Below are 18438 nucleotides of genomic sequence, written 5' to 3' on the forward strand. Positions count from 1 at the left end.
AAACACAAAAACGTGTACTACTGATTTCATGAAGTAAAAAAAAATCATTTCACTTCAGTACTGTTTAAGAGAAGGCAGACATTCAGTTTCAATAAAAAATTTAAAAAAAAAAACATTTTAATCCGGTTGGGTGCAAATATTGATCAGATACTGCATTTTATTTAACAGAAGTAAAATATATTAGTACTAGTATTATCAAATTAACAATCTTACAGTAAATACTTTATGTAGAAATGAAATAAGTTAACTGTTCATTATATAAAAAAGTACAGGTACTTCCAGAGTCTTCTAGCCAGTCACTGGAACAGCAGTGGCTCTATTTGCTGTGGCCACTCAAGATATCTCCAAGTGATATCTCCATACTCTTGATAACCAATAAATCAAAGTGCTTTTCCATGATGCTGAATTACAACATGCACTCATAAAATTGCACAATTACTTCAAATGTGCACGATGGCTACTATTTACCAGTTGGGTTTTCATTTTCAAGTAGTGGATGGCAATGTGCTGTTTAAAAACAAGCTGCCATTACAGCAGATTCAATTTCCTCGGAAACCTGGTTGGCTGAGATGATCAACAATGGTTGCCAGTAATGAACCATGAAGTTAAATACAGCACCGAGTTTCAACATGGACACACAGCAGTGTTGATAGCAGGTCCTGCCTCCCTGTGTCTGGGCCTCACTTCTTGCCCTGTGTCTGCGTCTGGTACTTCCTGCAGAGCAGTTTCAGCTCCTGCTTGGCCTCCCAGCGCTGGAGGCTGGCTTGGCTGCGGGGTCGCAGCAGCAGGGGCTCCTCTGGATCCCCCTGGGGTTCAAACACAGGACAGAAAACACATACATAGAGATATACATACACATAGATATACATATAGACACACACACACACAGCAATTTTGTTCTCTATAATCAGTCTCTCCCCAATCGTATCTGTGGCTATCCTCTGCTTCCCCCTGCTGCCCAAAGTAAAGCCTCCATGCTTACATAATAATGGTATATCTGATTGAAGCAGTGTAGCATTACTAGTTGTAATCCCAGGATTTAAAGGACCGAGCTACAAAGAAAGGATGAAAGAACTAAATGTATTTAGCCTGGAACAAAGAATTGGCAGAAAAAGACATGATTAAAGTCTTAAAATCTTAAAAAGTGCTGACATAGTTAACCCAAACCGTTACTTAAAAGTGCAGTACAGAAACCAGGACCAGAGGACACAGCCGGAAATGAAGTGGAGACAGACTCAGGACAAAGGGAAGGAGACACTTCTTCACACAGAGAGCGGTGAGGGGATGGAATGGGTTATCTAGTCATGCTGTTGATGCAGAATCATTGAGATCCTTTAAGATCCGACTTGACAAAGTTCTCAGATCAATAAGCTACTAGGTAGCAGACGAGGTTAGAAGAGCCGAATGGCTTACTCTCATTCGTAAACTTTGTTCTTACTGATTGATTTACTGCCTGGTGATCGCAATTCTGGGTTCTACAGACAGAGATCTGCAGATTTCCCCGGCTGTGTTTACCTTGGCTTTCACAGCGTGTGCGTTCTCTCTCTTGCTGTCCTCGGAGCTGCTCCCGCTGGACACCGGCTCCTCGCTGGACCTGCTCCTCGGGCGGCCCCTCACCTGCTCACTCTGCAGGCTGTCGAACTTGGTCTTGAACCACTGGTGAGCCTCCTCCAGGTTAGCAGAAATCTGGAAAGACAGGGGGGCCAGTGAGAAGGAGCGAGACACTAGGATTCTGAAAACTCTGGAGTCCTAGCTCCCCTGGTGCAAACTATATTCACCTCTGGAGCTCTGGGTTTGATAATGTCATCACAGTTAGTCTGCAAAAAAAGCTAAGCATGGACTGTGTTCCAGACTGCAGTCGGTGCTGTACCAGTCCCATCAATTTCACAAACAGAAACCTGGTCACTGGAAGATGCCAAGTAAGGCTTGCCCTTGACCTCCTCTGACCTGCTGATGCAAGTCCTGTCAGGTTGTAATGGGTGCCCATTAAACTAATAGCTCCAGCTCCAGTATACTGCACTTGGCAGAGAAATTAATGTGGTCGTGGTGGTGGTGCATATTAAAAGCTGACTCATTATTCCCCAGACAGTAAATGTGTCTTAATCTGGTTCCAACAGCAAGTGTCTAGTATTGTAGAGGGCATGCTGCAAATGAGATCAGAAACCAGATGATTTGAAAGTGTGGAATCACTTTATACCATGACACAGGCACTTTATAACTGCAGGACTTCTGAAGGTTCTCTGCAACACACAGTATGAAAGGTTTTCCAAACCCAACTGTGATGAAGCAGCTATACTCTGCAAGATACTGATGTATTACTCCTCCAAAATCAAGCATGTGTAATAATAAGAACCATGAAGAATACTGATGGACACTGATGAAGGCCCTGACCTCATCGTTGATTTACTCAGATTCTCTGCACTGTACCTGCTGGGACTCCAGACTGGCCTTGCTCAGCCTCTGCTCTGCTGCCTCCTTGGCCTGACTCAGCAGCCTCACCTTCTCCTCCAGGGACTGGAACACACCAGAGGAGAGAGAAAACTCATTTAAAAAGGGAATGAATTTGGGAAAACAGTAACAGGGAATAACAACAGCTTTTTAAACATTCACCGCCATTCATAAACCAGTGTAAAACAACAGTCAACACAGGCTAGCAAAGAGTTTTAATCTGAAGAGTGAATTTAATCTGAATCTGTTTTTGAGCAGCCTGGTGAGCCTGCACTGCTCTGCTAATCTCTTTGCTCACCTGACACCTATCCTGCAGCTCCAGTCGCAGCGTCCTCTCATTCTCCAGCTGGGCTTCGTGCTGTCTGCTGAGCGATGTCGCCTCCTGCTGGCCCTTCACCAGCGACTGCATCTCCTGCTGGAGTGAAGCCATCTCTGACAGGAACTGCTGGATCATCTGACCCTGAAACAAAGGGGGGGGGGGGGGGGGGGGGTGCATGGCCGGGTCAGTGTGGGAGAACAATCAGTTTATATTGGACCTATTATTCTTTACTCAACCAGTCAGTCGTAGGCTTTTTTTTATTTACTACTGGCAAACCACAGACATTACAACACACAAAACATAGTAAACAAGCCAACCTGCTCATAATTCGTTTTCTGATACTTCTCCTTTATTGATTCCATCTGTTTCAGCTCAGCTTCGATTTCCTGCTGAAAAGATAGGCAGAAAGAGGTGACCTTATCACCACTACAGGGTGAAAAGATGTTATCTTTGCTTTTGTTTTTATCTGTCTTCATTATTGTAGTATTTCACTTCTAGGGAACTAGTCAATTGAGGGCTGCTACGAAACAATTTTCAGTTTTCAGCCTGTTGATGTTATAATTCTTTATATTCTTAATGTTGGGAGGCTATAGGTTTAATGACACCTCCTTTTCAGCATGCAGCTGATCTGTTAGCCCGTTTGTCGAACCCCTGTCAGCCCCCTGTACCCTGGTCCTCTCGGACGTCTGCACGCTGCTCGCTCTGCTCTCCAGGTGCTGTTTGATCTGACCACGCTGACTCTTGATCTTTGCCCTCTGACTGGCCACCAATTTGTCCAATTCCGCAGTCTTCTGACGCAGCTCCCTGTTGGCCCGTGACAGGTCAGCGGACTTCGAGTTGGCCTCATCCAAAGCCTTTTTTAGCTGGAAGAGGAAAACAAAGAGAGTCTTTACATTTTCACTTTGTATGACCAGGCGATCAGAACCAGAAACAAAGGCAGAAAAGGCAATGTTAGAGCCAGAGAAACACAGGCTGGAGGAATGGAGAGACTAACAACCTGGTAATATATTATGTTTTAAAGCCATCTCAGATCTCTTTATATTTTATAGCAAACCCTGACATCGATGTGATACAGCCCTCTGAAATGTCTTTATAATATATAGCAGACCCTGATATTGATGTGACATCCCCTTCCCCTCTCCTCTCCTCTCCCCATGGGAGTCTGGGTGCTCTCACCTCTGCTAGCTCTTTCTGCGCTGCCCTCCTCGCAGTCTCTCTCTCGCTCTTGAACTGCTTCTTCAGAGACTCCAGCCGCTCGGTGAACATCCAGGTCTCCTGCCTCGTCTCCTCCATCTCCTGCTCCCTATGGGAATGCACAGCAGACACCCTGTCACCTGCCTGCCTGTCTGTTTACCTACCTCCTCACTGGGGTAGGTCCAGAGAGACACACACAGACTGTCTAAAACCTGATTAAGTGAGAAGAATCCCTATTAAAGCTATCAGTATGAAATTTCCTCTCCACATCATTCCAAGATAAACTAAGACAGACAGACAGACACTAAGGGCAATACCTAAAAACCTAATTCCTCATAATTTGCCACCGATTGGCTTACAGTGTCTTCACAACTGACCTGTAATATATGAATCTCTATATATGAAATGATCAGCTATTTAATGTATTTATTTTTAGGGTGTGTTAAGCAGGATAAAGACTGTAGCGATGTAACAGTTCTGTAGGACACCTGCACATTTCTTTGAGGTTACAAACACAGATGCATTACATCTGTGAGGTAGCTGTGTAAAGGTGTGGAGTGAAATCAACAGAGAGGCGATGCCCTGCATACCTCTGGTTGCGGAGCTGCTGGAGCTGGCTCTCCTTGCTGTCCACATCGTGTTGCGCTCGGTTCAGTTTGCTCTGGAGGCGGCTGTTGGCCAGCAGGGCCAGCTCCAAAGTCTGGGCAAGTTTCCTGTTGTCCTCCCGCGCCACCTCCAGGGCCTTGCGAACTGGGACCATCTGGAACACACCCAGCCTCCATGCATTAACAACAAGAGCAACACCACATCAGAGCAGTGTGCATGCTGAACACAAAACTACACAGCTAACAAGAGCAACATCACATCAGAGCACTGTGCATGCTGAACACAAAACTACAGAGTTAACAAGAGCAACAGCACATCAGAGCAGTGTGCATGCTGAACACAAACTGTATTTGCAATGCTAGTGTAGTGTTGCTCTACCTCAGTGCAGTGTAAATGTATTTGCAGTGCTAGTGCACTGTGTTGCTCTACCTCAGTGCTGTGCTGCGTCTCCATGGCTGTCTGCTTAGCCTGAAGCTCCTCCAGCTCGTGCTCCAGCCTGTGTATGACCTGCTGTCCCTGCGTCCTGCAGAGAAAGACATCAGTAAGCATTAGGGGCATCGCCAGGCATCTCAGGTCTCAGAGTAGAGCCCTTTACCTTACAGCCAGGTGGTCCAGTCACAGTCCTGGAGGGCCATTCCACTCCAGGTTTAACAGGGAAAATTAGATCATTAACTACTTCACGGTCTAGATGGAGGTTTAACTGATTCAATTAAATAATTTAGAACACGGTTGGAACAAAGACCAGGAGTGGCAGAGCCAACTGTGGACACCAATACAATTTGTTGGATTACACTCCGCGCACACACCTCTCCCGGCGCAGCCCGGCTGTCTCAGAGTCCCTGCAGCCCAGCTCGGTCTGCAGATTCTCCACAGTGAGCTGGAGCTTGGAGTGAGAGGCCAGGACATTCTCCAACGTGGAGGAGATTTTACAACTCTCTGCCTTCGAGTCTCCCAGCTGCCTCTGGAACACCGACAGCTGCACACAACACAACAGGGGCTTCAGAAAACACTGTGCAAGTCCAGCCTGCAGGACTGCAACCGATACGCCAAAACAATGGGTCAAAGATTCTACACACCGAAATAGAACCTGCTAAAATAAATGTAACTCAAATCAAATGGCGTTTCAGCTGCTGCATCAAAAATAACAATGTATGGTCCATTCCACGTGCGAACCAGCAAGGCTCTCCCTACTAGAATAAAACTAAAGGAAAGAAGGCTAATATACTCAAACAATATTGCTGTATGTAGAAAGACAGTGGGCTAGACTCAGAGCTGTAACTCAGGAGTTATTTAATGAATGTTCTTTTCAGTGACTAAAACACAGTGACAGATTCAACTAGTGCCTGTTTGTGATGCATCAATGAATATGAAGGGTTTGAAGGTAGTAAGAGTGGAATGTGTCACCAATACCTTTCATGTGCATTTTAAAGGTAATCATGTAATTGAATTACTGATGTTACATAAATGAAGAGTCTGAAAGCATGGCAGTCTCTGCCCCCCTTACCTTCTGCCTCTCCCGCTCCTCCAGGCACTCCACCTGGTCCCTCAGCTTCTGAGCCTCTCTGAAAGCCTCGTCTCTGGAATGGATTGCCATGGTGAAGTCCTCCTCCTTCCGCTCCAGAGACGCCTGGGCCTACGACCCCAAAGACACAGAGCGCAGTCACAGCACCTCTTCTGTCACCCCTACAAACTGCAGTCCCGCAGTTTACAACTGGTCCTTGCCAATGATAGTAGTTCAATGCACTTAAGTTTGAACTGGATAGTAAACTAGAAAAAGCCAATAAAACAAAAGGCAAGTAAAGCAGCGGTTACCTGTTTGAGCTGTGCCTCCAGTCTCTGAGCGTTGATCTTGCAGGAGCTCAGCTCAGTGTTTGCCTGTTAATGTTGACGACAGGTTATCCATCTCAGTGTGTGTTGTGCTACTTGTCGATGGTTATTGTGTCAGTGGTTACCACCCCTCATATGAATCCAGTGCACTGTGTTCCAGGCTCACCTGGCAGTACTTGAACTCCAGCGCTGTGTTCAGTTTGCGCAGATGAATGCTGTCAGACAGGGCGCCTGCCAGGGACTGGAGCTCCTGCTGCAGCTGCTGGACCTTAGTCTGGACAACAACATAATAAACACAGAGACTAGCTAATGCCTTAGTCTGGGTAATAACAACATAAAGACAGGAAAGGCCCAGAGTTCCCTTATAAAAGTACTCTTCTTCATGCTTTTCCCATGTTATGGTTTGTCTTTTATTTTTATGTTTTATCTCTTTGGGCTTTTGCATTACAAAGCTTTCACTATGCTTTACTACACTTCTTTACGCATTAATTATGGTAAACTTTTAAAAGGGTCCTACTAACCCCCTTTGCACTGTACACTGGGGTTGGTTCACACCTCCCCTGCAGCTCTCTCACACACACACTGCCCCCTACCTGCAGCTTGCCCTTGTCGTATGCCAGCTTGTTTTTACTCTCCGTCAGTTCGGCCAGGACATGCTCCACTTGCTGCTGTGCATGCTGGGAGAAACACGGAGACAGGCTCATTTCAACACACTCATTGCATAGCACACAACCCTTCAGCTCATGTAAAGAGAAAACCCATCCAGACTGCCAGTCTGAGACATAGGATTATAGCAGCGCTGCCGAGCAGCGGTTTGCAGAATTGAAGAGAGTTTCCAAGGTAAGCTACAGGGTCTTGTTCTATCTGCTGACAGAGTGGTTTTGTTCACACCTAAATCCACTTACCAGTTCAGAAATATAAACAAACTGGGCGATCTCTGTCATATTATAAACAATGTAGCAAGCAAAGTAGTCACTAGGTGATGCTAACGCGATGATACCAAAAAGTGGGATGTTTTTCTTTAGCTTTTTCAATTTCTTTGCTGCTCTTTAGTCAGGTATTTAGTATTAGCAAACTAGACCTATTTAAGGTGTTAGTGTTTTAATGCATTTGTGTTTGTGATTCTCTGTCCATGTAAGAGCCCGCTGGTCTCGGCATTGCTCTTTTAGACATACAGGCTGGACTGGACTGCTCTGCCATGACGTACTGCTGTCTCTCTCTCTCTGACTCTCACCTGCTGGTGCTCCAGTGCAGCCAGTCTCTCCAGCAGCCTCCCATTCTCCTCCTCCTGTTTCTGCAGGGCAGAGCTCAGAGCACCCACCTCCAGCTGCAGGCACAGACACACAGTGAGCTCAATGCAGTCACACAGACACCCCCAGCCCTCGGCTTATAGGGGATGCTGCTCGGCACACGGTCACATTGTCAATCAGATCAGCTCGATGCACTCTGCACACTGTCACTCTGTCAATCAGACCAGCTCGATGCATTCTGTACAATGTCAAATTGTCCATCAGACCAGCTCGATGCACGCTGCACACTGTCAATCGGACCAGCTCGATGCACTCTGCACACTGTCAATCGGACCAGCTCGATGCACTCTGCACACTGTCAATCGGACCAACTCGATGCACTCTGCACACTGTCAATCGGACCAGCTCGATGCACTCTGCACACTGTCAATCGGACCAGCTCGATGCACTCTGCACACTGTCAATCGGACCAGCTCGATGCACTCTGCACACTGTCAATCGGACCAGCTCGATGCACTCTGCACACTGTCAATCGGACCACCTCGATGCACTCTGCACACTGTCAATCGGACCATCTCGATGCACTCTGCACACTGTCAATCGGACCATCTCGATGCACTCTGCACACTGTCAATCGGACCATCTCGATGCACTCTGCACACTGTCAATCGGACCAGCTCGATGCACTCTGCACACTGTCAATCGGACCAGCTCGATGCACTCTGCACACTGTCAATCGGACCAGCTCAATGCACTCTGCACACTGTCACACTGTCAATCGGACCAGCTCGATGCACTCTGCACACTGTCAATCGGACCAGCTCGATGCACTCTGCACACTGTCAATCGGACCAGCTCGATGCACTCTGCACACTGTCAATCGGACCAGCTCGATGCACTCTGCACACTGTCACACTGTCAATCGGACCAGCTCGATGCACCCTGCACACTGTCAATCGGACCAGCTCGATGCACTCTGCACACTGTCAATCGGACCAGCTCGATGCACTCTGCACACTGTCAATCGGACCAGCTCAATGCACCCTGCACACTGTCAATCGTACCAGCTAGATGCACCCTGCACACACTCAATCGGACCAGCTCGATGCATCTGCACACTGTCAATCGGACCAGCTCAATGCAATCTGCACACTGTCAATCGGACCAGCTCGATGCACTCTGCACACTGTCAATCGGACCAGCTCGATGCACTCTGCACACTATCAATCGGACCAGCTCGATGCAATCTGCACACTATCAATCGGACCAGCTCGATGCACTCTGCACACTATCAATCGGACCAGCTCGATGCACTCTGCACACTGTCAATCGGACCAGCTCGATGCACTCTGCACACTATCAATCGGACCAGCTCGATGCACTCTGCACACTGTCAATCGGACCAGCTCGATGCACTCTGCACACTGTCAATCGGACCAGCTCGATGCAATCTGCACACTGTCAATCGGACCAGCTCGATGCACTCTGCACACTGTCAATCGGACCAGCTCAATGCACTCTGCACACTATCAATCGGACCAGCTCGATGCACTCTGCACACTGTCAATCGGACCAGCTCGATGCACTCTGCACACTGTCAATCGGACCAGCTCGATGCAATCTGCACACTGTCAATCGGACCAGCTCGATGCACTCTGCACACTGTCAATCGGACCAATCGGACCAGCTCGATGCACTCTGCACACTGTCAATCGGACCAGCTCGATGCACTCTGCACACTGTCAATCGGACCAGCTCGATGCACTCTGCACACTGTCAATCGGACCAGCTCGATACACTCTGCACACTGTCAAATCGGACCAGCTCGATACACTCTGCACACTGTCAAATCGGACCAGCTCGACGCACTCTACACAGTCACACTGTCAATTAGACCATCTCGATGCACTCTGCACACTATCAATCGGACCAGCTCGATGCACTCTGCACACTGTCAATCGGACCAGCTCGATGCACTCTGCACACTGTCAATCGGACCAACTCGATGCACTCTGCACACTGTCAATCGGACCAGCTTGATGCAATCTGCACATTGTCAATCGGACCAGCTCGATGCACTCTGCACACTGTCAATCGGACCAGCTCGATGCACTCTGCACACTGTCAATCGGACCAACTCGATGCACTCTGCACACTGTCAATCGGACCAGCTTGATGCAATCTGCACATTGTCAATCGGACCAGCTCGATCCACTCTGCACACTGTCAATCGGACCAGCTCGATGCACTCTGCACAGTCAATTAGACCAGCTCGATGCACTCTGCTCACTGTCAATCGGACCAGCTCGATGCACTCTGCACACTGTCAATCGGACCAGCTCGATGAACTCTGCATACTGTCACACTGTCAATTAGACCAGCTCGATGCACTCTGCACACTGTCACATTGTCAATTGGACCAGCTCAATGCAGAGGACACGCAACGGTTCTAAACTTGCAACGCAAACATACCCCATGTGTGAGAAAAGACATAAAACACTGGAGACAAAGTCCACAGTTCTCCAAGTCATTACTGACAAAATATGGAGCAGGATTATTCTTGAGTTACCCACGCAGAGCCTTTGTGTTTCGGTTTACACCACAGGGAATTAACCATTTACTTATGACGCTAGATTTAATGAAGTATATAATTTTTGTTTCAAGGATCGCCGTAGCTGTGTCACTTCACTGAAGGACCGTTTTCAACACCACCTAGCAAGAGGGGAACTGGAAAATCCAACCTTCTGTTTCTGACCTCCTCATGTAATCGTACCCCTAGCAACCTGCAGAAAACACAGCAGGCTAGGTTTACTAAGCATGGGCTCCTGTCTAAAGCTTTCACCCAATAAAAGCTCATCTTTGTTTCAGGTATTGTCGTTGCTGTGGGGGGGCTCTGAATTCAAAGCTTGGATAAAGTGTTATTGTGAGGTTGCTCTGCTACAAGCTGGTCACTGAAACATGAGAAATAAAAACAGGCTTTGGAACACCCACCTGCGCAGAGTCCAAACACTAGCTCACTATTAACACCAATCCTGACCAGAGCTCTGTCGGGACCAGCTTTCTTGGTGGTCACAATAACGGCTTCAATTCTCACCCCACATGGGTTAGTAACTAACAGGCGGTACCTTGTTCTCCGTCAGCTCAGCCTCAAACGTGTTCTTCTCCTCTGTGATCTCGCTCACCGCCTTCCTCAACTGTCTCAAAGAGAAGGGCCCGGTTAAACTGCTACAGTGGCAGGCTGAAAATGACTGAGGAATGATTAGGCTATGGAATGCACTAAAATTAAGAATGTTAATGCAAAAATAAGGCTTTGTCCATATTGCAACATTAAGTTATTGTATTCCTTCAGCAAAAAAAGAATGCAAACTTAGCAAAGAGGTAAGAGATCATTAAACATGTTTGCTTGAAATACAGTAAACATATTCTTCACAACAAGAACAGATACTGCATGTACAATATAGGCATATTCTGGACGATCTGCAGGCTACATAATGCAAAAATTAACAAATCTACAAGCTATTCAGCTGCTGCCTTCCTCTGCGTTGCACCCCTTTATCTCCCCGTGAGAGAAGCATCACCTCTGCTTCTGTGCTCTCCTGCTCTCTCCTGGCGGCCTCCCTCTCTCGCACCGCAGCCTCTAGCTCCCCCTGCAGTCTGGCAATGGTACTGTCCCGCAGCTCAAACTGTAAAGATGCCGTCTTCTCTGCAGCCTGGAACTGTAGCTGGAGCTGGGCATGCTCAGAGTGCAGCGCCTCTCTTCAAGACAATCACACACAATCAGTATCGGCTTACAACAGCAGCAACACATTTAGACTGCTCTCAATCTGCTAGTTAAACGTGAGTTTTTCAAGCCAAAGCTAAAAAGTAACACAGCCCACAGTGGACGAGGAGCTCTTTGAAAAGGCAAGGAGACTCACAGGTGTTTCTGAAGCTGCAGCTTCTCTGACAACGCCCCCTGCAGCTCTCCCTGGATGTTGGCACGTGCTACATCAAGCAGCAGGTCCTGCTCCTGCAGCTTCTGAACCATGCGCTGCTGCTGCTCCTGGAGACACGGCAGGGACAGGGTGAGGATCCAAACCACACGCACACACACACACACACAGACACACGTAGATAAATAAAATAAAAACAACAAAAATGTTTACATTTTTTAATTATACAGTGCCTTTTAAAATCAATAAACGAAAGTGAAAAAGAAGGGTTTACAAACGTTGCTTGTGGAAATGTTAGAAGCCAATAGTCAGGAAGGGAGCTCACCTTGAGGGTGGCTTGGTGCTCGGTGACAAGCCTGGCATTCTCCATGGTGAGGGACCTCAGGGCAGCGCTCAGCTGGGAACCCTGTTTATCCAGCTGGTCATTCAGAGACTGCAGGAGAAGACAGCGCATTAGAACCAGACACACCCTCACACTTAGCACGCAGCTCAATACACCCAGAACACCGAGCACAACACATACACCCAGAACACCGAGCAAAACACATACACCCAGTACACCGAGCACAACGCATACACCCAGTACACCGAGCACAACGCATACACCCAGTACACCGAGCACAACGCATACACCCAGTACACCGAGCACAACACATACACCCAGAACACCGAGCACAACACATACACCCAGTACACCGAGCACAACACATACACCCAGTACACCGAGCACAACACATACACCCAGAACACCGAGCACAACACATACACCCAGAACACCGAGCACAACACATACACCCAGAACACCGAGCACAACACATACACCCAGAACACCGAGCACAACACATACACCCAGAACACCGAGCACAACACATACACCCAGTACACCGAGCACAACACATACACCCAGAACACCGAGCACAACACATACACCCAGAACACCGAGCACAACACATACACCCAGAACACCGAGCACAACACATACACCCAGAACACCGAGCACAACACATACACCCAGAACACCGAGCACAACAGATACACCCAGAACACCGAGCACAACACATACACCCAGAACACCGAGCACAACAGATACACCCAGAACACCGAGCACAACAGATACACCCAGTACACCGAGCACAACACATACACCCAGAACACCGAGCACAACAGATACACCCAGTACACCGAGCACAACACATACACCCAGAACACTGAGCACAACAGATACACCCAGAACACCGAGCACAACAGATACACCCAGTACACCGAGCACAACACATACACCCAGAACACCGAGCACAACACATACACCCAGAACACTGAGCACAACAGATACACCCAGAACACCGAGCATGCAGCTCACTTCACTGCTTCCTTCTTTAAACGCTCTCATACCGTACCTGCACTTCCTCTGCTGTGCTACTCAGAGAGCTGATCTCACACTTGAGCCGGGCATTCTCCTCCTGCTGCTTTTGCAAAGCCAGCTGACTGCTCTACAATAAGAGAGATTCACACACACACAGACACACACATGAAGACACAGGTTACAACAACCACACAGTTCAACTTTTAAAGCAATAAGCCCTACACATATAGAGCACAATACTACAGAAAGGAGTGTGAGGATAGCTGAGTTCTTACCACCTTTCCTTAAAACCTTGACCCACAAGTTACTGTGTATGCACAATTTCACTACAGCAGTGTTAAAGCAAAGGTTGAATTGTAATCGCTATCATTTTACCCAACAACAAACCCAATTTCCTCACTAGGAGAAGGCAGCTGTGTCCCATCTCACAGAGGAGACGGGTTTCTGTGATTAGAAGAAGCAGCAACTCCTTGCCTGCTTGGGTTTGCTATCTTGACACTTGAAGCTGCTGCTGCTACGTCTACTGTTTACTGCACCCTGCAAGACTCTTAACTCAAGATGACTTACACTGACAGCTCCTGTTGTGGGCTGCTCCGTTAGATCAGTGCTCAACAAGAGCATTGCTTTTGAATGTTAATCCTGACAATCTAAAAATCCCTTAGCCTCACGATTCACTTACTTTTCCTTCTTCAGCCATTTGGGATATGATGGATTCCTTTGCATCTAAAGATAAAATATGAATTCAGTTCAGTAATGGAAAGTCACTGGAACAGAAGAGGCAAAGGTTTTGAGGGAGAGCTTTGATTAGGTGAGCGCTTTAGACAGGAGCCCATGCTTAGTAAACCTAGCCTGCTGTGTTTTCTGCAGGTTGCTAGGGGTACGATTACATGAGGAGGTCAGGATCAGAGGTTGGATTTTCCACTTCCCCCCCTTGCTAGGTGGTGTTGAAAACGGTCCTTCAATGAAGTTACTCTTACCCCCAGCCATGCTGCTGCTCACCTGCTTCCTCTCTGAGCTGCTTGTATCTGGAGTCCAGCTCATCTGCCCGCCCCTGCTCCTGCTGCAGTCTCTTCCAGGTGTCCTGGGCATCTGTGCGCAGAGCCAGGCACTCCTGCTGGAGCACCTGCACCTGAACAGCATTGCACACAGGGCACAGGTCAGGGGCACTGCTTTACACACATACAGGCATACATGCATACATACATACATACGCACATAGGTCAAGCAATAACAGGCATAGTTGCCTCTATTTCTTTCAGGTATGAAATTTCTTTAATGCAAAGAGGAATGTATTCAGATCATGTTTCCATCCACCTAATTTAACAGAAAGCATTGTAACTCTATAGACACTATACACACATATATATATAATATATACACACATATACATATATATATATACATATATAACATATATATACATATACATATATATATATATATATATATATATATATATATATATATATATATATATATATATATATATATATATATATATATATATATATATTATACAGAGTGTTGTGCAGCCTGTATTATTATTGTTGTAGTTTTGATTTACACAAAGGGCTTCCCTTTCCCTCTGTCCTCGCCCCGTTCCCACCTGTCCTCTCTCCACCTCCACCACCTTCTCCATGTCCTGCACTCGCTGCAGCAGGGCATCATGGGATTCCTCCAGCGTAATGCGCAGTGAGACCTGCTGGGACAGCTCCTCCTTACACTGTGGAAACACAGACAGACAGACAGACAGGAGCACACAGTGGTGACAAACCCGCCAGGAAATCACACTTACAGTTAGCACTCACATTTATTTTGATCATTTAAAAACATGAATCAGCAATGGTAGAGAACTTGTGAAGGACTCTCATATACTAATGTAGTGAAATGTACTGACACCAGGGTAAACCCATGAGCTAATTCTACACCAGGACGAAACGCAACACTTTATCAGACCCCTGAAGAGAGCCCTGTTGTTGGCACTAGCTCTCTGATTAGCCCATACAGATAATCTGAAGCTGCTGTGCTTCTCATCTACTCTACCTCTTGCAGTCGGCGACTCATTTGGTTTTTGATACCCTTCAGTTCTTCTGCTGCGAGGGCCACATCCATCTACAGCGACAAATAAATACAAACACACACAAACATATATATATATAATAAAGGCAACAGTGGTGAACACACAGCCCTCCCTGCAAATTCACACGTGGCAACCAAATACCTACTGAAAGAAACTGAAGCAAGGCATTGTAGACATGCACTGCGAAGCTCCAGTAAACACACTGCTGAATAAAGTGTAATCAGTCATTATCAAGCTATAGCTTGTGCAGGTACCTGTTCATAGCATGCTGCCTTCTGTAGGATTAGGGCACTATTACAAGAGACCAGAAACTGATCGCTGAAAACAACTGAACTGGTGGAGCTATAATAATAATATAATAATAATAATAATAATAATAATAATAATAATAATAATAATAATAATGCTAATGCACTGACATCTCATAGAAGGTACACGACAGTGCAAATTGCAGATAGGAAGTAACTCCAGTACCAATCTCCCTACAGAACAGCGTGTCAGCACCAGACCTTGGTTGCCGTGGCGACCTCAAGGGCGGAGCTCAGTCTTTGTGCCTCCTCCACAGCAGCTTCCTTGTCCTGGCTGAGCTGGCTGAGCTGCTGTCGAACTCGCATCACCTCCCTCTGAGCTGCCCGCAGTTCCTCCACGTGCTCCTGCTGCATGGCTCTGAGCTGCTCAGCCAACTGGGCTGCAGGACGCAAACACACAGCGACACCAGAGCTGGGTCAATACAGAGACACAGTGCAACACTCAGCCCTGTGCTGCTGGACTGCAGGACATAAACACAGAGCGACACCAGAGCAGGGTCAATACACAGGCACAGTAATACACTCAGCCCTGTGCTGCTGGACTGCAGGACATAAACACAGAGCGACACCAGAGCAGGGTCAATACAGAGGCACAGTGTAACACTCAGCCCTGTGCTGCTTGACTTCAGGACACAAACACAGAGCGACACCAGAGCAAGGTCAATACAGAGGCACAGTGCAACACTCAGCCCTGTGCTGCTGGGGACTCGATCAGGGCAGTCAAATATCATCCATTCCAAATGCTCAGGCAGAATTCTACAACACACTAAGCCAGGCAGACAAACAACTTCAGGTTAGCGCCCCCTGCGGCATACTTGTGTACTCAGAGAACACTGAAGAAGGCACTAGCCGAAGCGTTTGAAGTCAAATACCAGCACAGTGTGATAGATCTATATAGCTTTGGAGCAGAGATGAGAAGCGAGCCCCAGGCAGCAGCATATCCGAGAGTCTGTACCTGAGTGTCTGGGGTCGAGCTCCCTCTCTGTGTCCAGCCGGAAGACAGTGAGTTTCAGGGTGTGGATGAAGCTCTCCATCCTGCACACGCGGCTCACAAGGGCCTCATAGTTCTTCCACAGCACCTCCCCCTCCCCGACGAAGGCGGTGCGGACGTGGAAGGGGCTGACGGGGCGCCGCGGCTCAGGGTGTGGGTCGGACCCCAGGATCTCATCCCGGGCCACCCCGAGAGACCCCAGGTCCCGGATCAGTGCCTCCGCCTGCTCTTCAGCCACGCAGATTCGCTGCTGGAGAACACTGAAGCTCTCGGGAGCCGTGGCACCGACACGCACGGGGGAGATCACCGGGCGGGACATGCTGCTGCTGCATTCACTACCTGGAGCAGGAAGGACAATAAGACTCCCATTGCAGAGCAGTTTGAACAATTCCTGGTGTTACTAGGAGTTTAACAAGACACACCTGAACTTGTTACATATACACACTGTGGTTATTCAAGCTTATAGTAAAACCTGGTGTGAGTGAAACTGCTATGCAATAGGAGTCTTATTGCCATCCCCGGGTCAGTGGCATGTGTTAACAGGGCTTGAAACTCGCACTAACCCTGTACCCACCCTTACAGGAGTTTACCATATATTTAACATCAAACTCCTGGATCCTGACCATATAACTATTGTATACACAACAAATGTACAGTGTTACTTGCAAGATTAACCTAGTTACCTCAGCATACACAAGACAACATAGATACTTATTATAATGCAGTATGGTGAATAACTTAATGATTCTACATACATCTTATTATTTATGAGCACTGTCCAAAGAAGTGCTGCCTCTTTTCAATCTTCATAATAATACATTTTAATATATGATGCACTACAGTTAGAATTATCACGCCTAAAGACACCAACAACTACTTTATATGGTAACTATGCGGCCATTTTACAGTTTAGCCATTTTAACATTTTAACCGAAACTTGCCATGCAGGCGAATATTTCTATTTATTATTATTATTATTATTATTATTATTATTATTATTATTATTATTAATAATAATAATAATAATAATAATAATAATAATAATAATTGTAACATCAGAATGATTTTATCAAATTAAAGCGAAAGTTGCACTTATTTATCAACCATGCGCTGCAATATATGTAGCGCTCGATATTAATTAAAAACAACCAGATTGTTTACTTGCTTTGAAGATTTGATTTAAATTACTGTCATTTGTTCTAAAGCTTAACGTTGTTGTTTTGAAACACATACTTACCTTCCTCGCATTACCCCTCGGATTACTTCCTGAGTGCTCGGTCTCTATGGAGATTCTTCATTTAGCTTCCTTGCCTTCAAAATGACCCGCTTCTAAGGCCGCCAACCCACCGTGACAGGATTGCGCAGGCGCAAGCAAACCATTCGTTCATGGGAACTGTAGTTCCTATACACCTGCCACAGAAAATCTACTGGGAAGCACGGTAAACCACAGACACACATGGTAACTCATTGGTAACTCTTGGTGATGACAGCAGCCTATTTTCTACCCATGGTGAATGAGGTCCTGGGACGCCCTGGAGTAAATGGAGGTTTGTTTTTTCTGCAGTTGCTGTGCAAAGGGGACAGTCACATTGTACACACTGTATAGCGGAGCCGCTGCCATACATATCTGTATCCGTCTAGTCTCTGTGTCTTCCACATGCTGACAGCCAGAAGTCTCAAGTTGCAGTGACTCTGCAGGGATGGCAGGTGGCTGCTTTGTATTTATACCCTTCCTACCAAGATTCAGAGAACGTGTTGAGAAGCAGGCCGTTCTGCTGACCAGGTTACAATACTCTAGTTTACCTACCGTAAACCTGGTTCCCTGAAAGAGAAGATGGCCACCAAACATCGTTATGGGATTGTGACAAAGTGCCCGCCTTTGTGTATATTATCTGTTATATGTTGCGTGTGGTGTGTTGTATGTTGGTGTATAGTCATTGGTACACGGGATATAAACGGGTCTGTGTAACACGAATGTTTAAAATGTATATTTGTATTTAGGCACGAGGATTGCACAGCACTTCACGTGCAAGTAAAAAGTAATAATATGTGAGCACAGGGAATTGCACTTTATTAATTCACGTGCAGTTGTACCGAGACTCCAGTTGAATGATTGATTA

At 46.8% G+C, this 18438-nt stretch overlaps 2 protein-coding genes across 2 annotated transcripts; both read right to left on the reverse strand.

Annotated features, from left to right (window-relative positions):
* Positions 1–128: 128 nt before the first annotated feature.
* LOC121322687 (coiled-coil domain-containing protein 150-like) lies at positions 129–16360 on the reverse strand. The gene is made up of 26 exons (XM_041262888.1): positions 16283–16360; positions 15529–15707; positions 14983–15051; positions 14546–14662; positions 13939–14068; positions 13619–13662; positions 12974–13066; positions 11902–12009; positions 11562–11686; positions 11223–11400; positions 10770–10838; positions 7629–7721; positions 6988–7071; positions 6561–6668; positions 6380–6442; positions 6072–6200; positions 5374–5543; positions 4997–5090; positions 4552–4721; positions 3944–4070; positions 3436–3630; positions 3085–3153; positions 2747–2908; positions 2428–2514; positions 1516–1686; positions 129–806 (listed from the first exon to the last, which is right to left on the reverse strand). The coding sequence occupies exons 2-26, from the start codon at positions 15679–15681 to the stop codon at positions 681–683; spliced, it is 2934 nt and encodes a 977-aa protein (XP_041118822.1). The 5' UTR covers positions 15682–15707; positions 16283–16360; the 3' UTR covers positions 129–680.
* Positions 15826–17630, reverse strand: LOC121323437 (coiled-coil domain-containing protein 150-like). Its single transcript, XM_041264534.1, has 3 exons — positions 17556–17630; positions 16283–16657; positions 15826–15869 (listed from the first exon to the last, which is right to left on the reverse strand). Exons 2-3 carry the CDS (start codon positions 16635–16637, stop codon positions 15826–15828), a joined length of 399 nt encoding a protein of 132 aa, XP_041120468.1. The 5' UTR covers positions 16638–16657; positions 17556–17630.
* Between the last annotated feature and the right edge of the window lie 808 nt (positions 17631–18438).

The sequence above is a fragment of the Polyodon spathula genome, chromosome 11 (assembly GCF_017654505.1).
Source record: "Polyodon spathula isolate WHYD16114869_AA chromosome 11, ASM1765450v1, whole genome shotgun sequence".
NCBI classification, from domain to species: domain Eukaryota; kingdom Metazoa; phylum Chordata; class Actinopteri; order Acipenseriformes; family Polyodontidae; genus Polyodon; species Polyodon spathula.